The 21,860-nt window shown below is 63.5% G+C and overlaps 1 protein-coding gene across 4 annotated transcripts in view; it reads left to right on the top strand.

Moving 5' to 3' along the window:
• BAHCC1 (BAH domain and coiled-coil containing 1) overlaps nucleotides 1–21,860 on the top strand; it is a 56,098-nt gene that overhangs the window by 21,687 nt on the left and 12,551 nt on the right. For all 4 annotated transcript variants that reach the window (XM_082605501.1, XM_082605500.1, XM_082605499.1 and 1 more), the window contains exons 3-12: nucleotides 8,171–8,293; nucleotides 11,537–13,282; nucleotides 13,582–13,690; nucleotides 14,005–14,213; nucleotides 14,366–14,524; nucleotides 14,769–14,971; nucleotides 15,150–15,480; nucleotides 16,556–17,395; nucleotides 21,349–21,548; nucleotides 21,688–21,824. In XM_082605501.1, coding sequence (XP_082461627.1) covers nucleotides 8,171–8,293; nucleotides 11,537–13,282; nucleotides 13,582–13,690; nucleotides 14,005–14,213; nucleotides 14,366–14,524; nucleotides 14,769–14,971; nucleotides 15,150–15,480; nucleotides 16,556–17,395; nucleotides 21,349–21,548; nucleotides 21,688–21,824 — 4,057 coding nt within the window. The remainder of the gene's footprint in view (nucleotides 1–8,170; nucleotides 8,294–11,536; nucleotides 13,283–13,581; nucleotides 13,691–14,004; nucleotides 14,214–14,365; nucleotides 14,525–14,768; nucleotides 14,972–15,149; nucleotides 15,481–16,555; nucleotides 17,396–21,348; nucleotides 21,549–21,687; nucleotides 21,825–21,860) is intronic.

Here is a 21,860-nt window from a genome sequence, read left to right as displayed (position 1 = left end):
CAGCGTGGGGGTAGCACCCTGGCTGTGCCGGCCCCCTACCCACCCTACCCATCCTGCATGTTGGGGAGGCAGCTGCTTCGAGGCGAGGGCAGCCTGAGCAGCCCTGAAACAGCCCCGGGTCCTCCTCAGGCTGGACGTGCCCACGGTCTCACGGGGGAGGGCACGCGTGTGGGGCACTGGGCTCAGTGGTCAAACACTGGTGGATGCAGGACAAGGGGAAGCACATGGGGCCTCCGAGCCTCCCACCTCAACACAGCCTCTGGAACACGGGGTGGGTGGGGAGCAGGGCCCATCCGGGGCTAAAGATGAGTGTGGGGGAGCAGCAGCCCCGGGGGAGAGCACCCCAACCTGCCGGGTCCCACCTGAGGTAGCTAGTGCATCTGTCCAGGGGACCACACCATCTCCCAGGCCTGTGCCTCGGTCTCCCCCTCACACTCTCCCCTTCTCTGCCTCCGGTTAGGCTGCCCCGCCTGGGATCCCCTTCCTACGGGGTTCCCCTGCCCTCCGCCCTCTGCAGCCTTGCTCCGACAGGCCACGTGGTGTGGCTGCCTCGCTGTGAGCTCCCAGCGTAAAGGCCGGCGGGCGGGCGGGCGGGGCTGGGGCGAGTGGCAGCGCTTGCTGGCTGGCTGCCCTGGCAGCTTGCCTGGCTGCTAGTTTGACTGGGTGCCAGCTGGCTCCCTGCGTGCCGGGGCCTGTTTCTCTGCCGTGTGTGTTCAGGGGAAAGGGGGGAGAGGTGGGCGGGGGGCACGCGACATGGCTGGAGAGTGGGGGCCGGCAGGCACGGTGGGCTGCCTGGGCGGGCTGCTCAGAGGTCTGACCTCATCCTCATCCTTTCACCACCCCCAGGATGGGTGGGAAGACAGGTGCCCGGTAAAGCCCGCTTGCCGCCCCCTCCCCAGTCTGGGGCTGGTCAGGGCTAGGCCCTTGAAGGGGTTCTTAGCTTAAGGGCAAGGAGGCCAGGATGGGCTAGGGGGATGTCAGTGGGAGCCTGGAGGGGTATGGGCCCAGGCGCCTTTCCACTCCAGGCAGGACCCCCCAGCTCTCCGTGGGCGGACCCAATCCACCATCTGTGGGACAACTGCTCGAGCAGGGGCCAGAGCTTCCTGCTTCCCTGGTGGAGCAGCTGGGATGCAGGAGAAGCACCCCGGAGCTGGAGGAGCCGCCCAAGAACATCTGGCCTGGGGCAGAGCTTGTCTGTCCAGCCCTTGGGCCTCCTGGCCCCCCAGGTTCACCCAAGTGAGGGGTCCTGCCAGAGACTAGACTTTCCCTTCTGGGGCCTGGGGTAAGGGTGGGCGGCGGAACTGGCCCAAGGCAGGGGTGAACCAGTGTCCAGCCAGCCTGCCCTGGGTGGGTCCTAGCGGGGGTGGGATGCAGCACAGCTGGTCCTATTGTCAGCAAGCCTGGCCCCCTCCCTCCCTACCCCACCCCCGGTGGCCTGGTGGGACCACCCACAGGGCCATGAAAGGGGATTCTGTTCCTGGGGGTTCAGCTGGGGAGGGATGGGGGCCAGAGCTGCTGTGCTCCCACAGCCTGGGCTACTCATGGTCTCTTGTGCCACCTGGAGGGGGAGCCTCGAGAGGCAGCAGGCACATGTGCCAGCGCTGGCCGTTAGCCTAGCTGGCCTCTTTGTCAGAGCCGCACCCGCCCCGGCAGCCACTTCTCCATCCAAGGCTGGGCTGACCTCCAGTGAGGGCAGGGGCTGCACCAAAGAGCCACTGGGCACTCCCCGCTGTTCCCGGCCCCCCAGCTTCCCTGAGCCCTGTCAGCTGTCCCTCTGTCCCCCTCTGTCCCCTCTGAGGCTTCAGGGCTCACCAGGGCTTCTGGGAGCATGTCTGTGTGAGAGACAAAGGTCCCAGCCAGTGTCACCATCTATGTGTGGTGACACCGTCTAGAGGAACCCTCCACCAGCCCTTCTCTGAGGCAGGTCCCTGCCCTGGACCTGGTCCTTTTCCCCCAGACCCTGGCAGCTCCAACCCCTTCTCCTGGCCTCAGTTTTCTTGGTGGCCAAAATGGCCTCTGAATCTGCCCCCACAGGACCACTGACGATCACTTCTCCCAGCCCAGTGAAGATGCCCCCATGTCTAAGCGGCACCCCTCTCTCTGCCCTCCTGTCCCTGCCCATGCTGGACAGGAGGAGCTGGGTCAGTGGGAGCAGCTGGCTCCTCTGAGATCTTGGGACAGCATGGGGGAAGGGCCCGAGCTCCCCAGATCCAGATGTGGGGATCAGGGCTGCCCTGCCAGATGGGCCCTCTCCCGCCAGCTTCATCTTAGCCAGAAGGAGGCCTGTCCCGTCTGGACCTCTGACCCCCTCCAGAGCCCTCTCGGGCCAGCCCTCCCTGCCCCCTCCCTGTGACCTTGGCCCCTCACTTGGCCTTGCCTCAGCCCGCCTCCTCATCAGGGTCCCAGCCTCCAGGGACCCCTCTGTCCTTGCAGGTCCCCTGTAGCAACTGTCCACTGCTGGGCCAGGGGCCTCGGTGCCTTCCTGGGCTGACATTTGCAGCAGGGGTGTGTGTGGGAAGCCCTGGGTCTGACTTGGAGAGGCCTGGTGTCACATCTGGGTGTGGGGCTGGCTTGCATTGTTCCTGTGGCCCCAAGCCCAGTGTCTTAGACACCCCAGGGTGGTGGTGGGGGAGGCGGGGCTTGGAGTGCGCAAGAAGGCAGGGTGCGGAGCCAGGGGCAGGAGGTCTGGGCAGGGATGGCGTAAGGGTTCCCTCCAGCTGAGCTCCCTGGCAGTCAGAGCTGCTGAGTGGGGTGTTCGTGAGAGTTTGGGGGGTCATGCCAGCTTATTCCCAGCTCCAAGCTCTGAGATTCTGATATCTTCTCCATCTTTTGTCCTGCAGCGAGCCCTGGGCCCCAACCCTCCCCAGCCGGCAGGGACTGCTGCCGAGCCCTGCATCTCTGCTCTGTGCGGCCTGAGCCCAGCTCTTCCCTGCGCAGCACGTGCCAGGAGCCCAGGACTGTCCACAACCGCCTGGCTCCTGGGCTAGCTGCCCGCTGCTTTTGTTCCAGAGGTGCCCGCGGCAGCCTGGCACCTTCCCCCGGCTCTGAGCCACTCCTCCCGGCCTGGGAACAGACCGAGGCTGCCAGGCCCAAACCTGGGGTGACTGGGGGTCAGTGTGTGTGCGTGGTGGGCCGACTCTGATGGGATGGAGTGGAACAGGAATCATCCTGTGCCACCCTCGGGCCCCCACCCCAGCCCCCAGCTGTGAGAGGCTGTGGCCTGGCCATTTCCTGAGGGGCCCAGCTTCCAAAGCCACCTTCAGCCCCAGAAAGGGTCTCACTAGGCTCCTCCCAGCAAAGCCCAGGGTGGTCGATCCTGGGAGCTGCACTTTGATGCACAGCCTGGACACCCACGGGTTCTGACCACTGAGTGTGAGCCTGAGGGGGCTTATGGACAGAAGCTGGAGTGTTAGTCAAGGAACAGGGAGGACATGGGGAGGGGGCTGTTGCAAGGTTACCCACTTCAGATACTAGAGCAGGGGTGGTGGCAAGCGTCCTCCCAACTTGCTGCCAATGCCCCTCCTGTACCCAGGGCAGACATTATTAGTCAATCGCAGCACTTTCTAAACTGCATGTGGATGCAGTCTCAGAATCCTTCTTAATCCAGCATTCTGGGTGGTCACTATCGTTTAGTAGTCTTACGCACCACAGTCGAAACCCATTGGCACCCTGAGTGAAAGGGGTGTCACATGGGAGAGAGCCAGCACCCAGTTAGTGTTGGGCATTGGGTCGGGGCCCCTAGCCTGGCACGTGTGGCAGAATTCAAAATGACAGGAGTGTGCAGGGCCCCAGGAGCAAGGGTGGTTTGCCTAGGTGTCTGCGGGGATCACTGTGGGTAGAGAAAGGATGGGATCTGTCAGGGCTGGCAGGACGTGGGTGGGGGGATGGCGTGGTTTGGTGGGGCTCTATCCAGAGGGGCTTTTGCCTCTGCTGAGCCCTGGAGGGTGGCCCCGACCCAGAGGAGATGGGTAGTTGAGATGGTCCTATCCGGGTTTCCCAGAGCCTGCCCAGTATGGCTGGCTATGTAAAAGGATGGTTCCTGGCCCCAGGAGTTGGGGGCTCAGCCAGTCATGTTGTGGGCAGCTGCCCTTGGGACCTGATGCCAGAACCCTGCCTGCAGCCCCTGGCCTTAACTCAGGGCTCAGTGGTGGGGAGAACTTTCTAGCAACTTGAGCCTCCAGGGGGGTGGCAATGCCTTTGTCAAGGTGGCATGGGGGGCAGGGGGCATCCCTTGCAGAAGGCCTTGCCCTCTTGGGTGTGCGTACAGGGAGCTGGGGCAAGACCCTGGTAGCATGGGGGTGATTAGAGCCCTGTGCGTCAGGCCCCTGGAAGAGTTTGCTAAGCCTTCAGCATCTGCACTGAGTTCTGTGGGCCTGGGGGTGGGGATCTCGAGGGACCCTGTGGTGGGAGGTCACCTGACCTGGTCCTCTGGGATTCTGGTCCTCTGTTGGCTGGCCATGCACCCCTCCCCCAGGACCTGGCCAGGAGCACTCCCACCATAGGGGATGCTGGGGGCGGGGTGCCGGGGCGTCCCAGCAGCCCAAGGACCTGGTCTGTGCTGCCCCTGCCCAGTTCAAGACTGCTTCCACTTCATTGCACCTCATTAGGTGCTGATGGCGTCAACCTTTTGTCCTCCGTTGCCACCTATGTCACAGGATTGGGTTGTCTCCTGGCAACTCAGAGCGTGGGGCCAGGATGGGGGCCATCCTCAGTGAGGTGTTCCCTGAGGCCCAGGGCCTCTCCCCGGAGCTCACCAGGGGCCTCCAGGGCTCCGAGGGCAGCGGGGCCCAGGGATACAGCGTGGGCTCACGTGTCAGTTGGGGTGATCACAGTAGCCCGACCTCAAGGGGTGTGAGGGCCTGGGAATGACAGGGTTCTGGACCACACCACCCCTGAAAGAGTACTGGGTAGAGGAACTCTGACACCCATCCCCTGCTCCCTGAGCCCTCTCCAGAGCCCCGCACTACAACCACGTTCTCCTCTGCAGAAGCCCCTTCGAGAACCAGGCATCCCCTAGGCTGGACGCAGTGGCCCTGGCTTCTGGCTTCTGGCTTCTGGTTTCAGAACAGCTGCTCTGATTCATGAAAATCATTTTTTATTTTCTTCTTCAGTTCAGAGAGTACAGTCTTGTTGGGAAAAGAAAGGGTCCCTTCTGTGGCTGGGCTGGAAGGACTTTTCCCCTTCCTCCCTCTCTGCCCCCCACCCCAGATACCCGGGCCTCTTTCCTCACACTCGCCCCGGCCGCCCCACTCAGCCCTGGCCCATGCCCCCTCTGCTGCTGCTTCCGTCTCCCCCAGCTGCTTCCTCCTTCCTCCCTGAACCTTAATTCCCCTTCTGGGGTCCCAGAGGGTGGGGCTTCAGGCAGGCTGGAGATGGGGGAAGGGCCCCTGGTAGATTTCTGTCCCCTCATCCCTGGCCACCATCTCAGGGTCAGAAGTGGAAGGACGTGCATGGCCATCGCCCTCCCACTGCCCCCAAAGGGTGTGGCAGGAAGGAGCCCACCACTTGGCCAGCTGAATGCCTGCTCCCCGGAGGGCGGGTGGGCGGGAGGCCCAGACCTCCCGAGGGGTCATGGGGGTCTGTGCCTGGGAAACGGTGTCTGGGAAGGAGGAATTTACAGACTTCTGTTTACCAAAACGAGGCCCCGTAAAACATTTAACAGCAGCCAATTAAAGGGGGACAGCTGTGGTGGTTTAACCACTCCCCATACTACACACACAGGCCTCTGCCCCCCTGCCCCGGCCCGCCCCCACCCCCGTCCGGCTCTCGGCTTTTGTCAAGTCTTCCAGGAGCTGAGTTTAATCTAGGGAACATCTGCTCCAGATGTGTCTCTGCACACAAACCAGGCCAGTTGGCCAGGCTCTCCGAACTCAGCCGTGCCCTCGCAGGAGGGGGCTGCAGGGGGACAGGCCTGGGGGGCGGTGGGCACCTTCCCTGAGTCCTCAGATGGGCCTGGGATGTGAGCCCCCAGTGGGGAGACGTCTTGGGACTTCTCAGAGCTTTCACAACGTGCGTGCTGGTGGAGAGCCTCCGAATGGGCCGTGTTTTGCATGGAGCACCTCTTGGGGATAGTGTACTACAGCTTGACCTCAGACCCCCTGGGCTACAGAACATGACTCTGCGTCATTAGGGCTGAACGGTGGCTACTGCCGAGGGGGCTGCCAGGATCAGGGTGCAGGGTGCGCCATTTGGACTGGGGGCCTTGATCCTGGGGCATCCCGGAGTGTCCCTGTTTGATGCCTGCCCATTTCCCATTCTGAGTGATACTCCTGGGGCTCCTCGTCCATCTCTACCTCTGAGCTGGGTTCCACAGCCCCACCCATGCTGGCATAGCTGCCCCTCAGCCTCAGACCTGCCAAGGGGCCTCTGGGCCCCCCATACTCACGGTGAGCTCCAGGGCTGCCCCCCATGCCCCCCCACAGATGCCCCCAGCGCTGAGACAGAGCCGACCTTCACTTTCCATCTCAACAGCTGCAGCAACATGGCAGGCCGGCCTCCAGCCTCTGAGGGCCTGGGGGCCTGGAGGTCTGTGCTATGGCTCTGAGCCTCCCCTTCTGGAAAGGTGTTTGTCTCGTGTATTCTGTGGAGTGGAGCGGAGCGTGCGGCCACGAGTTGCCACAAGGAGTTCCACTGAAACAGCAAAGGGCTTCTGTCCTAAAAGGAGTTTGGGAAACAGTTACTGCGCAGGTTCACACGGAGCTCCCTGGCTCAGACTCGCCCGTAACTTCAACACGACGCACTGAGTGGGGCGCTGGCACCCCTGCTCCCCAGGCGTGGGGCTCGCAGCTCCCTTGTTTCATGGCACAGTTGTGACCTTGTTCAAACACTTGCCCTGCGACCTGCGCCTTCCCCTCGGGGACTGATGCCTCAGGGCCCTGCTCCAGCCCCTCCATCTCCCTGTCCCTGAGGCCACTGCTCCCTGGGGAGACCCCGTGAGTCCTACTCCCTCGTCAAAGCCCAGGAGCCCCAGAAGTCAGGTGGGAAGCCGCTCCCAGCAGCCAGTCACTCTTGGGACAATCATGGGGTCCCCAAGACAAACTCTTCTGGGACTCATTTTCCATGGGGAAAATGTTCAGAGCATTAGCTCAAAGTGTGAGTTGTGGAGTAAGACAGCGTCCTGCCCACCCCAGCCCAGCCGACTCAGCCATCCCAGCTGCAGGCCCTCCACCCACCCCTGACCCGTCACTACTGGGCCTGGTGGGGAAGGACCAGCTGTGAGGAGCCACATTCCAAGTGGCTGGTAGCTCTGGGCATCCAATAGACACACCTCCTCTGGATGTGCCCGGCCAGGATGCCAGTGCCTGGATGGGCCTCCCCGGCCAAGTGTTAGTTCTGTCTGTCTTCATCCCTTCTGGGGGGCAGGGTGTGTGTCCCAGGTGGCCAGAGCGAGGTCCAGGGTGTGGCTGGTGTTCCTGTGTTGGGCAGGGCCAGGCCAGGAGGACAGTCCAGGCCCCTCAGAGGGACAGAGAGGGGCCTGCTTGAGTGACTGGGAAGCTCCAGGGAGGGTCTCAGGCTGGGGACCAATGCAGGGAACTCTCCTGGGGGTGATGCTGCCATGGCTGGGCACGAGCTCCTTTTGCAGATCTCAGAGCACAGAGGAGGCCCGGCTGGTGGAGAGCCCCATACCTGCGGCCTCCAGCAAGGCAGAAGCCTGTGACACCCAACTAAGTCAGCCCCGGGGTGTGGGTCACTGACCCCAGAGCTGTGCTCACCTGGAGGCTATGGATGGTGCAGGCCCAGGTGGTGTCCAGCCCTGCCCCTCCTGGCCAGAAGCTCAGCCAGGGCTGCAAGGGCCTCTGTCCACTGCGTGTGACCACCGCGTCTCCCTCCTCCCAAGACGCTCTCCAGAGCCCCTTTTGTTGCCCTGCCCCAAAGCTCCCGCACTGCTAAGTGCTGCTGGGTGAGAAATCAAAGGCCCCCTCCTCCATCCTCCACTCTCTCCCCAGCCCATCAGCAATTCAATTTGTGCCACACCGGAGGGATGGTATTAGTCGAGTCAGAGTTAATATGATGTATTGATGGGTTGATTTCCCACCGGCGGGCTACACGCACCAGGCTCCACGGGGCGTCGCTCCCAGGCCGCCCGCCAGCTTCTCGCCTCCCTGGGGTCAGGGCGGGTGCAAGCCTGGGGCCTGGAGGTGCCTCTACAGCTGTCTCCTTGCTTCTCTAGCTCCAGGGTACCCCAGATTTTCAGGGAGTCTGGCATCCACCTTCCTACCCATGAGCCACTTGGATCACCATGGAAACAGCAATGTTCTCTATGGGCAACATCGTTTCTATGGAACCCAAAAAGGCAAGTGCCGGCGTGGGGCCATGAGGGATCGCGTGGGGCCTGGGGCACAGGTCATCCTGGAGGGGTGGAGGGCAGGGCTGGGGGCTTCTGGGGTGCCAGGTAAAGGTGGCCAGCCTGGGTGAACCCTCACCTCCAGGTCTCAGGCCACGGCAGGGATAGGGGCTGGAGGAGGGTGGGACTGCTTCTCAGGCCCCTGGAGACTTTGAACTGCGGGGCCCAGGACCACAGCCAAGCAGCAGTTTACATGCCGGGGTCAGGCGAGCTCGCTAAAAACACAGCCATGCTCCCTGAGCTCTCGTGGCTCAGATGGAAGCATCGCAAACAACCGTGGCCCTGAGGGGTGGCACCCAGGTCCCTCAGCACCTGGCCTTTCGCTGTAGCACCCCCTGCCCCACCCCAGCAGTTCAGGGGTCCCAGGGACATCGGGTGGGGGTAGGGAAGGCCCCCAGAAGCCTGTACTTCCTGCCTCACCAAGCTAGGCAACACGAGGCCCAGGACCCACCCCACACCTGGGCCTGAGGCCAAGACAGGGCAGGGGAGGGATGGCGGCTGCATCAGGGAAGGGGGGCAATAGTGTGCGCCCAGCAGACAGAGGAACGTCTCCTACCCTGTTGGCAGGAGGTGTCGCTGGAGAGGGGATGCTGAGGTTGAGGCTTTGCTGATGAGAAGGCGGGGTTGGTGGAGCCATGGAGAGGGCATTCCATGAAGAGGGCATGCTCACGCCATGCACACACACACACTCACACGTCTGTGTGCAAAGGCCCAGCCTCAAGGAGCCTGTGGGAGATGTAGCCACCTGGAGATGAGACAGGTGTGGGGAGTGGCCTGAGGCCTTGGTGCCCTGTCTCCAGGATTTTTCTTGGTGGGGTGACATCTCATTTGCATTTTATAAAGACCTTCCGGGGGTGGTGCCCAAGAAGCTGGGGCAGAGAGACTTTTGGGTTAGTTACTGTGTTTAGATGACAAATAATGGACTTGAATGGGGACTTGGGATCCCACGGGAGACCTGAAATGGGCATGAGGGTCAGGGGGGTCCCAGATAACCCCCCATTTATGGCCCAGGCTGTAGGAGGGCGGCGCACCTGCAGAGGAGCAGTTCAGAGGGGAGGGGTGAGTTCAGCTTCCATGCAGAGGGACTGGGGGACCTGCCTTCCCAGGGGGTGACTGGACATTCATGGCGGGGGGTCAGCGCCAGAGAGGCGGGTTAAGAGGTTGACCCAGGCCAAGGAGAGGGACCACCCGGGTAAGGAGGGTGGATAAGGACAGAAGCAGCTCCGGGGAGCCCAAGGAGCCCCAAGATCCGGGCTCTGAGTGGGGGTAGGCTTCAGGTGGCAGCAGCTAAGCAGGAGAGACTCCTGAAGGGTCTCATGGGAGGAAGGGGACCCCAGAGAGGTGACCCTGCGAGGCAGGTGGGGGGCGGGTCTGTGGCCAGCCCTCCTGCCCTTCCACCGCCTTCCCCAGCCCCTTCTCACAGCCTCCCACTCTGCGACCTCAGCTTGTCTGTGTCCTGGAGCCCATCTTGCATCTTTGTCCAGGCAGGGCAGTGGAGGCTATGGAAGGCCTTGGCCCAGCCCAGGGCTGGCCAGCTTTGATTGGTGCAAGTAAGACCCTGCCTACAGACAGGGCCAGGAGAGCTCCCCAGCCCCATCAAGGGTATGGACAGACGCTGGACGCTCCCAGGGAACCAAGTCTCCTCGGGGTTGGAGGCCAGGTGCACTGCTGCCCAGAGGACAACCCCCCGCAGGCCTCGGGCTGAGTACCTCAAACTCCCACATCAGCCCCGATGTGTGCTGCTATTTTGACAGTGCTTGTCAGGAGCAAGCAGGTGGTCCCAGCCCCAGAAATCGGACCCAGAGCTAGGGACCCCCTCCAGGGTGTGGGCCACTGGCTTCCAGGAGCACTGGCTGGTGGCCTCTGGCTTTCAGAGTGTTGTGGTGGAGCCCCACCCAAGAACACTTTGGTTTTGGAAATTGAGCTAATTAGGTTTAGCTACACTCTTCCCCCTTGCTTTAATTAGCAGGAAATTGACACGTAAGTTACATGACTCAGGACAGTTTTACAAGTTCCAAATGTTTCTTTTGTTCCCTCTCTGCTCCATGCCATCCAGGGCGCCAGCTGGGTGTAGATGGGGTTGGCCCCCCAGGGTCCCCAGAGACAGGCTTAGGGAGCTATGGGTGTCCCCAGGGCTGGCTGGGGACCCAGGTAGAGAGCAAGGCACCCCAGGTTGAGGGCCCATGCTGGACAGCAAGCCATGGCCCAGCGCAGGGAGCTGGGGGTACACCTACCACCCACCCAAGCTGGATGGGCCCAGAGCTGCAGAGGCATTGAGAGCCCATAGTGGACTAGGTGGGGACGGCCATCTGGGACCATTTTCCTTTCTTTAAATGATCATCCTAGCCCCCCAGCCTGGCTGGGGGCCTCCCAGGGTATTCAGGAGGTAGGTGGGCCAGGTCCTTCACACCCGGCCCCTTCTCAGACACATACCTGCCCTGGGCCTCACTTCCTCCTGGGGGTCTTAGCACTTACAGGGGGCTACTAAATGCTGCCCACTTTGCTGTCCACAGCGCACGGTCGTGCTTGCAGGGGCGTCTCTCAGACAACTCTCCACGTGGCTGGGCATCTTGAGCTGTGTAGTGACCACATCACACCACATGCTGTCCACTTAACCATTCCCCAACTATGAGCCCACAGCCTCCGTAGCTTTTAAGGTTCTGACGGCTGTTTGTAAAGACCCAACCAGTTTACACTCCCCCAGCATCGTGTGGGATTGGGTGAGATGCCCGTGGCCCCAGACCTCACCCCATGGCTCTGGTCAGGGCACACTGCCACCCGCTCCTGGCTTCCCTTCACTAATCTCCACGGGTACAGCTGGGCACAAGAGCTGGGCTCTTTGCAGCTCACGTCTCCTAGGGGCTGAACATAAGTCAGAACCTCTGGGGCATGGGGAGTCAGTGTTTAATGGGGACAGAGCTTCAGATTGGGACGATGAAGAATTCTGGAGATGGACAGCAGTGAAGCTGCATCACACGAGTGTACTAATTACCACTGAACGGCACACTTAAAAATGGTTAAAGTGGTGATGTTTACGTCACGTGTATTTTACAATTATAAACCTTCCTCAGAAAGTACCAGTGGGTCGGTGTCAGCTGGCAGTGGGGAGGCACCTGGCAGTGTCTTGGGGGCACTGAGCCCTCCAGCCCCTGCCCCGGGCTTCCCGGTGACCTCAGCTCACTTGGCACACAGATAACTTCTACCTGCGCAACCTGCCGCCCCAGCCCACGCTCCTGCCCGCCAACCACAACTTCCCCAGCATGGCCCGGGCCGCCCCCGGCCACCCCATCGGCTCCTGCAGCCGCGACCGGGGCGAGGCCGGCCACCTGCAGAAGGGCGCCAAGGAGTTCGACCGCTTCCTCATGGGCAAAGAGAAAGCCGGCAAGGCGGCCGAGGGCAAGGAGCGGCCAGCGGTGGAGGAGGACGTCGTCAGGGGGCGGCACAAGCTGGTGCTGCCCGTACCAGGGGACTCGCACTGCAAGGAGGGTGGCGTGGCCCGGGGTGCCTGCGAGGGCCGCCCCAAGCACCTGGCCTCCTGCCTTCTCAACACCAAGGTGCTCGACGGTGAGCTGGGCAGGTCCACGCTGGCCAGCTGCGCGGGGGGTGTGCTGGGGCGGCCGGGTGTGGGCGTGCCGGCCTCTGGACGCTGCACCAAGGAGGCAGCCGGCCCCGTGGAGCCTGGGCCAGCCTTCGGCGAGTGCCTGGAGCGGAGGCAGATGCTGCACCACGCCGTGCCCTACACGGTGCCGTCTGGCCTGCCTGCCGGGCCACCCCCACCCCTCAGCACAGCCGCCGGCTCCTTCCCCTGCCTGCAGCTGCATGGGGGCCCGGATGGGCTCTGCCCCCTGCAGGACAAAGTCCCCCGGGACCCGAAGGCCAGCGGGCCCACCTTCGTGCCTTCCGTGGGACACCTGGCCGACAAGAGCCGCCCGTTCCAGGTGGCCGAGGCCTGTGCCGTGGCGGGTGAGGGCAAGGACCGGCACCTGGATGGGGCTGCAGGGCCTGACCGTGCTGCGCTTTATGGGGTCTCCTATGCCCACCTGAAGGCCGAGGGCAAGGGCGAGCGGCGGCCCGGGAGCTTCGAGGCGGCCCTCAACCCCCGGCTGAAGGGCCTGGAGTACCTGGACGGCGCAGGCCCCGAGGCCCCCTTCCCGGGGCTCCCCAAAGCAGGTCTGGACAAAAGCGGCTACTTTGAGTTACCCGCCTCCTCACAGGACTGTGCCCGGCCAAGTCACCAGGACCCGTTGGGCGGGAAAGTCACCCAGGCCTGCTGCACTTTAGACAAGACTGCCAGCAAGGAGACCCCTGTGGGCACCCCCGGGGCCCAGAAGGTGGCTCGCATCCGGCATCAGCAGCACTTGGTGGCCCCCGAGGTAGAGCCAGGGGGCAGCGGGGCCGAGGCCAAGCGCAAGTCTCTGGAGCTGGCGTCTCTGGGCTACGGCGGGCCGCCCCCGCCCCCGTGGAGTGTCCAGTCGGGCCAGGGGGCCACCGTGGCCATGAGCGAGGAGTGCAAGGCTGGCGCCTACCTGGACCCCTTTGGCGGCACCCTGCAGCAGGCCGCCCTCCTGCCTCAGGACCTGCCCGCCCCACCTGACGAGGTCTCGGCCATGAAGAACCTGCTCAAGTACAGCAACCAAGCACTGGTCGTTGGCCAGAAGGTGCCCTTCGTGGGCCTGGGGGGCCTGAAGGCCAGCTGTGCCCAGCAGGACGGGAAGTTCCCAGCCTCCAAGGGCACGGGCCAGGCCCCCGGCGACATGGAAAGGCCCGACTGTGCCCGAAGCCGAGAGCACGATGCTCCGCATGGCGATGGGGAGGTGCGGCAGCCGCCTGTGGGCATTGCGGTGGCCTTGGCCCGGCAGAAGGACACGGTGAGCCGGGCGGAGTCAGCCTACAGTGCCAACACAGGGCGGCAGGGCCGGGCAGCCCCCGCCTTCAAAGGTATGGCCCCTCCACAGAGAGGGAGGCGTGGGGCCGTGTTGCTGACCTGCCCTCATCCGTGCACCTGAGGCTCCCAGGGCTGGGCCCTGGGCCTTTGCACCCATCACCTCCCCACGTCTCCAGGCCCTCCCAGGGCTGCCCTGCCCTGCCCCGCCCCTTCCCTGTGAGGGCCACGGGGCAGGAGACCTTCTCTTAGTTCGTCAGCCCCCCAGCTCGAAGTAGGGTTCCTGCTTGCTTTAGCTGCTGGCTCCCTGGCCGCCCCAACCCTCGCCCCTTTCTACCATCTCTAACCTGTGCAGCTGGCAGTGGACCCCGCGCCGCCCACGCTCTGGACCTGGAGGCCGAGGAGGAAAGGGTGCGCCTGTGTGAGGACCGCCTGGGGCTCGCTGGCCGTGAGCTGCTGCTGCAGTAAGAACCGGGCTGCAGCCTTCGGGGTGGGGTCCGGGCCGTGCCTCTGGGCTCACCCGATAGTGCCGTGTGGGATTAAGTGGCCACTGTGTCAGGTCTTGTGGCTTGTCTCAGGCACAGCTGTGCGCCCACCCCAGGCTTTGCTGGGGTTTCTGTCCCTGTTGGAGGGAGTTCTGCTAACTCCCCCTCTGCTGGGGGACCGCTGCTGGGACAGATACCTCTGGCGCTGAGCGTGACCCCGAGGGGTGAGGTGGAGGAGCTGGGCCAGGGGTGGCAGCTGTGCTGAGCCCCCACCCATCCCCCGTGACGTACAGGGACAACAAGGACCTCGTGGAGTTCGCCCGGATCCACCCGTCAAGCGGCTGCCCTGGAGACCTGGCCCCCCATCTCATGATCGCCGGGGGCTCCTCCCTGCAGAGCAGCCAGCTGGGCGGGGACCCAGCCCCCCATCCCCACCCTGCCCACCCCCCCTGGCTGCCCCGCACCCGCAGCCCCTCCCTGTGGATGGGGGGACATTCCTACGGTCAGTGCTCTGAGGGCAGGTAGGGGTGCATGGAGCAGGACAAGAGTCCTGGCCGGGCGTGGTGGTCATTGCTGGCCTGGGGCTGACAGCCCTCAGCCTGGAGCCCTGCTTCCTGCCCCGCACTGCCTGACCTCAGTACCCTGTCTCCCCAGGCCTCGGGCACCCTGCCCTGCACCAGAACCTGCCCCCCGGCTTCCCTGCGTCCGTGCCTGGCACCATGCCCCCCGTCTTCCCCCTCTCCCAGGACGCCCCCACGCAGCTCGTCATCCTGCCTTCTGAGCCCACGCCCCACGCAGCCCCCCATGCGCTTGGTAAGGGCCTCCCGGGCCAGGCTGTTGGCATGTGCGGTTGTCAGAAGTGGATCTGAGGAAGGGAGCAGCCCCCCATGGGGGTTGGGGAAGGGACAGGGAGGCAGGCACCCGGTCAGAGCCCGGGAGGCAGGTGCGAGGCGGTCGAGCGGGAGGTGAGGGCTGACAGAGGCCAGCTCGGTGGCTGGGATGCAGCCCAGCACCCTGTCCCCGCCGGGGCTGACGAGCCCTTTGGCCCGGCCCACAGCTGATGTCATGGACCAGGCTTCACTGTGGCCCCCCATGTATGGGGGCCGGGGCCCTGCCTCCCACATGCAGCACCCAGGCCAGCTCCCTGTCTACTCGCGGTCCCAGTTCCTACGGCAGCAGGAGCTCTACGCCCTTCAGCAGCAGCAGCAGCAGCAGCGGGCCACTCAGGCTCTGGAGCTGCAGCGGGCCACCCAATTCCAGGTACCTGCCCCCTCGGCCACACCCAGCTGGGACCCAGGGCACTGCTGGCTGCCTCTCTGCTGCAACCTGGCCTGGCCCAGGAGTCCCCACTGCACACTCCCCCCACCCCTGCCCCACACTGATGTGATGTCCTGAGCAGGGGGCCCAGCCGGACTGAGCCTCTGCCCCAACCCAACAGCAGAAGCCTGAGGACCACCACCTGGAGCTGGAGGCACCCACCCAGGAGAAGGCCTTGAAGTCCACCCACAAGCCAGTTGCCTTAACCCCCACGGCCAAGGGCACCCCCTCACCCGCCACCACAGGCCCTGCCAAGCTATCACCCTGCTGCCACTCTCCCGCCCCGAAGCCCCCCGCCAGCTGCCCTACACCACCGCCGCATCCCGGCGCCCCGTGCACTTTATCCGTCTGCCCCACCGGCAGCCCCGGGCCAGGCTCCAAGCTGCCCGGCGCCGAGGAGAAGAGTGGGGGGGGCCAGCGGCCCGGAGCCGACCTCAACACATTGGAACCAGGTGAGAGCGGGCGGCACTGGGCTGGCCTTGGCCTGCCCCCTTCCACTCAGGCCTGTCACCTGTCTGATGGGCAGAGCTGAATGGGGGGCAGGGCTGCCTGGCTTGGCACCTTCAGGGGTGCCCTCACCGACCCAGTCCCGCCAATAGGGCCTGGGGCAAGGTCGCCTGTCCCCTTGCTCTTTCTCTTCCTTCTCCACAGTCCTTCTGGGGGACCCATAGGGGAGGCACTCAGGGCCCCCGCCCCTGGCAGATGGGTCAGGATGAAGGTCAGGCCCAGCCGGCTGGCACTGGAGCCTTGTGGATAAGGAAGCGCCTGGCCTGCCGGGGACAGTGGCAGGACCCCAGGGCAGCAGCCACGAAGCTGGGCAAGGGAGCTCATCCTCACTGTCAGGGCCTCAAATGCCACCACTTGGGCCCAAGGCAAGGAGAGGCAGCCTGTGGTGGAGGGTCCAGGCCCAGCCTCGGCCTCTGCAGCCGCCCTCCCACCCTCCGCCCCCCAGCTCCTCCACAGCTATTTGACTCTTGCTGAATTAGGCTGAGAGTGTACACGGGAAGCCCGTGTGGCGAACATAAAATTCGTCCCAGTTCCAGAAGAAGGAGGCTGAAGCCATCCGAGGTTGTTGGGTTTTTTTTTTTTTTAGTTTTTTTCCTTTTTTTTTTCTTTTATTGTAGTTAATGGGGCATAATGCCTCCGACAGGCTGCCAGCTCGTTCTGGTTCAGGGAAAGCCCTGATTCAAGTATCTTGTTTTAAAATCCCCCTTTTCTGGTTAGCCACACCACACACACCAGAGATGGCCTCCAGGGACCGCCATGGACCCCACCCCCACCCCGAGGCAGTGGCAGGAGCTGGGGAGCGCGCAGCTGTCCTGGCCAAGGAGGAGGGCCTGGGGGCTTCCCCTCCTGCACCCGGTGCTCCCCTGCTGCCCCCCTCAACATACCACGTCCCCATTCCTGCCTCACACGTTTCACAGGCAGACGGTTGGCTGGGGACCGTCCCCGCCAGGTGTGGGTCTGAGGTGTTTGAGGTCACCCTCACCCCCAGCTGCTCCCTCCTGACAGCGCCCTCTTTTGCAGACCTGCCTCCCGGATACACGTGCCCTGCGGCCGGCTCGGGCTTCTCTCTGCCCCGCATTGTGCACTCATCTGACCTCTCGGACCCCGAAACTATGCAAACCGCCCCGCCAGGGGCCCAGCCTGAGCTGGCCAGGACGTTCCCACCCGGGGAGCTGGGCCCACACAGCCCCCAGAACCTGGAGGAGCCTGGGCTGCCCTCAGGGGCCAGGGAGGCCACCCAGGACCTTGCCGCACACCCCCACCCTGCCGAGCGGGGACCCCTGGGGAAGGCAGTGGACCCCAGCCCACTGGAGGGGCTGCGAGAACTGCGGTGCGGGGCCCTCCTCGAGGGAGGGGGCCCTGAGGCCACTGGCCAGGCTGATTCTACTCAGGGAGGGGCCCAAGAGGAGAGGACCATAGAGGAGGGGCAGGAGGAGGGAGAGCAGGGGCCCTCGTTGGGGGCCAGCCCCCAGGCCATGGAGCAGCAAGCAAGGAGCCTGGGTGCCCTGGATCAGGCCAAGCCGGGCAAGCAGCAGGCCCCTGCAGAAGCAGAGGCGGAGGAGGCGGCCAAGTTCAAGGAGGCCGAGCTGGAGGAGGAGGAGGAGGAGGAGGACTGGGGGTTGACTCCCGACAACAGCCAGCCGCCCAGGGAGCTGCCGGGTCTGGACGCCCTGGTGGCAGCCACCGTCAACCTGGGGGATCTGCCCGCTGTCAGCCCACTGGACCCTCAGCCCCCCACTGACCCTGGGCCACCCAGCACTGCTCCCCTGCCCCGTAGCTCAGGGATTCATGGCATTGCCCTGCTCAGCGAGCTGGCCGACCTGGAAATCCAGCAGCAGAGGACTGAGCCAGACCTGCAAGGTAAGCCCCATCCCTCTGGAGCCCCAGGAGCTGGACCCTTGGGCATAGGCTCAGGGTCAGCCGGCCAGTGGCCTTCAGCCCTGCTACGTTGTCCCCACAATGTGGCCCCTTGTCAGGAAACCAGGCAGGTGTGCCCACATGGTGTTACCCCCAACCCTGGCTGCAGGATGAGCCATGGGGTAGGGCCTCAGGGCCAGGACTGCACCCTGACGATGGTGTCAGAAAGGTGGCTGTGGATATTCACGATGCCCTGAAGGGGCTTGAGGGTGTCTCCAGTTTACACACAAGGATGCCAAGGCCCACAGGGGTGGGGGTGGGGGGGTTCAGGTCACTAAACTACGGCCTCACAGCCAGGAAGCGGGTAGGAAAGATGGCGCTCTCACTATAAGCTTTCACCTCCTTGGGTTCTGCAGCTTCCAAACCTAGCCTGCACGGGGCCCAGCTCAGGACGTGGCAGCCCTCGCCTCCCAAGCCCTGGGGAGGTGGCACCCCCCCACGTCCCCCTCAGCCTCACTAGGCCTTGGGGCTGACCTGTGGGACAAGATGCTCCTGGGCTCCCTGCACCCTGCCCAAGGTCCCCAGGGTGCCAGCCCAGGGCTGGTGCCGCCCTGACTCGGACCAGAGCCCAAGGGCCAGGTGTTTCCTTAGGCCTCTCTAGCACTTAGGTCCCCCACAGGGACCCCTCCCAGGCCCTCCCTGCTGGAACCCCTCGGGGGGTGGGGGGAGCACCCCCAGCCAGGCTTTGCGCCCCGTTGATATTTATAGAAAGAACCCAACGAAGTCCTCAGCTGGCCCACTCGTTTTCCCACCGCGTGAAGCTCTCCACCGCCCACTGCCAGCCGCCAGCACCTCGTGCTGCGTGGAGACATGGGAAGGTTCTTGTAAAGTTAATTTCCCTGAAGGTCTCTGTGTCACTCCTCTCTTGTCTGACCAGAGGGGCCACCACTGTGCTAAAGAGAGTAAGCCTGGGAGCCCCTGCCGGTCAGGAACCCTGGCAGGGCCTCGCTTGGAGCTGTAGCGTGAGGCGGGGCTGCCCCAGTCAGGGCCTTGCTGCCCAGAGCCACCGTGTGAGTGTGGCTGGCGTGAGGGTGCACTGAGTGGGATACCGGGCGCCGTGTGTGTGGCCACCGGTCTGTGCATGTGAGTGCCTACTGGACCCGTGCCCATTCATTGAATGGATGCTCACGTGTAGACCACGTGTGTCCCATTGTGGGTATTGCAGCTGCCAGCCCAGGCCAGGCCCTGCTGCCACTGCTGGGTCTCCACCCCACCCTTCCCTTCTGGAACCTTCAAACCCCCCCTCCCCTCCTGTTTCTCCCAAGACCCCCGCCCTCCCCTCTTGGAGCCCTCAGGCCTTCACCCTCCCCTCCTGCTGCTCCCAGGCCCCCACCCTCCCTCTGTCCCAGTTAATTGGCCCGTCTGCGCAGCCTCTCAGCTCTAGAGCTGTTCCCTACAAGCTCAGTGACTGCTTTGCCTGAAATTACTTAGAAAATCAGCTCATTTTCTGAGCAAAAGGCAGGACTCACAGAGAGAGAAGGCGGGAGAAGACCATCTCGGGAACAGGCCAGGGTACAGAGGGGAGAGGGGTAAAGATCCAGAGGGACATTGGGGCTTCCTGCCCCTTCCTCCCAGAGGAGACCCGCTGAAGTACCTCCCAGGCTAGGCAGAGCTGGTGAAAGGCCAGGTGGCGGCCCCTGAGAAGTGGGGGTGAGGAGGTAACCAGGTTCTGAAAGGTGACACGGCCCCCAACTCCCGTAGCCGGGCCAAGTGGAGCTGGTGTTCGGGTCCCGGGCTCTTTGCTCCCAGGCTGGGGCCAGCCCCACCCTCACTGATGTGGTCATCCAGAGCCTTCACACCCCCCACCAGTAGGACTTGGCCGCAGGGCCCTGGCTTATCCCCCACCTGGGCTCAAGTCCAGGGAGCTCAGTGGGCAGGCTGCCCAGCCCGCGGACCTCCATCACAGGGGGGCAGGGACTCAGGCCCCAGATGGAGCCCTGGGGTGGGAGGGAGTTGGACACTTCTCTGGCCATTCACTTGGCTGGCGTGGATGGTAGGGCCTGCCTGCAAGGGCCCATCCTCAAGACACCCAAAATGCCCCACTCTGCATTTGGAGGGGCCACTGGGGGGCATGGTGCCCACTGGGCTTCCCATCCACCCTGGAATTTTGGGAAGGCCAGGCCCTGTCCCTTCCGGAGTATGGTTGCCCCTTGTTCCTGAGTGACCCACCTGGTTTAGGTGAGTCAAGATCCCAGACCCCCCTTTTGAACTGCCCTGCTGACCTGCACCCCTCCTCCCACCTTCTCCTGGCCCCGACAGCTTCTACCGGCCTGGCTGGTTGGGCGAAGTCCAAGCCTTGGCCCTCTTCTGTGCCTGTGGAGCCCTCAATCTGCCTGGACGGCCCGGCCCTACATCTCTCCCGGGACAGGGATTACAGACCCCGGAGGCCTGGGGGTGGGTCTGTTATTGTCTGCCACACAGCTCCCTGAACCAGAGAGCAAGGCAGGTTGTTGTTTGGAGGCCAGAGAAGAGCCCAGCAGCACCTCCACCCCTGCCATCTCCCCGAGCCCACCATCCCCTCGCAGAGCTTACCCTGCAGGACTTTGCAGTCTCAGCAGGCTTAGCCTGAGGAGTGGGGGCCGGTGGGGGGCTTCAGGGAGGAACAGAGGGGCTTCCTAGCAGTCACAGTGACCCCAAGAGACGAGGAGACCCTGTGGAACTTTTAGCTGAAATGGGGCTTGCAGATATCCCTGCCCCAGCTGGAGGTGGGAGGAGAAAGCCCCCTCAGCACCTCCCCCACCTTCCCAGGGCACCTTTGACCCAGCAACCCACCTCTGGCCTTGACCCAGCTCTGCGTACAGAGGGTTGAACTTCCGGTGTCCACTTGTGCTTTGTCCCATTACTGAGGGTGGGTGGGCGCGTCCCCTTTTGTAGTTACTAAGTATTTCGTGGGGATGGACTTTGAAATGGTGTGATATCCCTTCCTCTTCAAACATTGGATTCATTTATCTATATCAGTGTGACTTGTGGATTTTTATTCACTTCAATCCGTTATAATTTGTCACTGTCACTATTTAATTTTGGTGATTGAATTGTCTCAGATTTGGCCCCTTCAGCTGGATCATCCTCTGAGAACTTCCTGTGTTCCCAGCTCACCCCGAACCTCCCAGTCCCTGGAATCAGCCATTTCTCCAAGGAGCCCAGTTCCTTTCCTCAGAGAATTTTAGAAGCCAAGTTCAGGGTGCTAGGTGTGCTCGTTGCTACTGGGGTGTTGCTGCTCTCAGGCCTTCTCAGAGGGCAGAGCTGGCTGTGTGTTCTAGAAATCACGACTGCCCACTGACACCTCCAGCTCTAGGCACCCTGTCTGACCCCACAGGGCTCATCCTGGCTGGTTCCTTCCCCAGCTGTAGCTCCTCGTAGGATCAGCCCACCTGTGCATGCCCAACCCCCATTTCTGCCACCACCCTCTCCCCGTGGTTGCACTCAGTCCCAAGTCTCCACTCCAGGCCTATCCCCTGGATGGACACTGCCCTCCACTGGCTCGGCTCTGACGCTGCACTGGGCCATCCCTCCCCACCCACTACCGCTATGACACTCCAGGTTTTCATGGATCTGGAAGAGGGCAAAAATGCAAGGCAGTTTCTGTTAAGAGCATAACAAGCCACATGCCCAAATGGTTCGGGCACTGTCCTGAGGACTTGTGCCATCCCAACTGGCCTGGCCCACAGTAACCAAGGGTGACATCTCTCCCACCCAGAGCGGAGGCAAGTGCTAGGGGCCCATCTCATTGTTCCAGGCCGTCTCACTCTGCATGTCTCAGGGAGTCCGGCTGCCTCCGGGCGTCTGGGGGTGGGAGGGTGGGTACATGGGGAGGAGGGAGTAGTGTGGGCTGTGCTGAGATGCAGGCTGACATCAAGAGCCTCTTGCACACACACTGACCCTCATGTCCCCCGCAGAGGAGGAGGATGTGCTAGCCTTCAACCTGCAGCGCCTGGCCACGCTGGCCTCAGCCTGGTCCCTGGTAGAGGCTGCTGGCCTGGACAGCCCCGCCTCCTTGGCCCAGCCCCCCACTGCCGACTCCTGCAGGGCACCCACGCTCACCCCCCGTATGCAGATCCTGCAGCGCAAGGACACCTGGACACCCAAGACCAAGCCTGTGAGTGGGGGGCCCTGGTCGCCTCCATTGCCCAGTGCCGTGACCTGGGGGAGGCCTCAAGTGCCCAGACTGGCCAGCTACCCACCCCATCTTGGTCCCCTAGCTGGGCTCACCAGGCTCCTGTGCCCCTGCCTACTAGGTATGCTCACTGAAGGCTGCCATCGACCGTCTGGACACGCAGGAGGTAGAGATGCGCGTGCAGCTGGCGGAGTTGCAGAGGCGCTACAAGGAGAAGCAGCGGGAACTGGCCCGGCTGCAGCGCAGGCATGACCATGAGTATGGCCCAGGCTGGCAGTGGGGTGGGGAGGGCTG

This window comes from Mesoplodon mirus (genome assembly GCF_964341445.2).
Source record: "Mesoplodon mirus genome assembly, chromosome: 18".
NCBI classification, from domain to species: domain Eukaryota; kingdom Metazoa; phylum Chordata; class Mammalia; order Artiodactyla; family Ziphiidae; genus Mesoplodon; species Mesoplodon mirus.
This window is presented reverse-complemented; position numbering and strand designations above follow the sequence as displayed.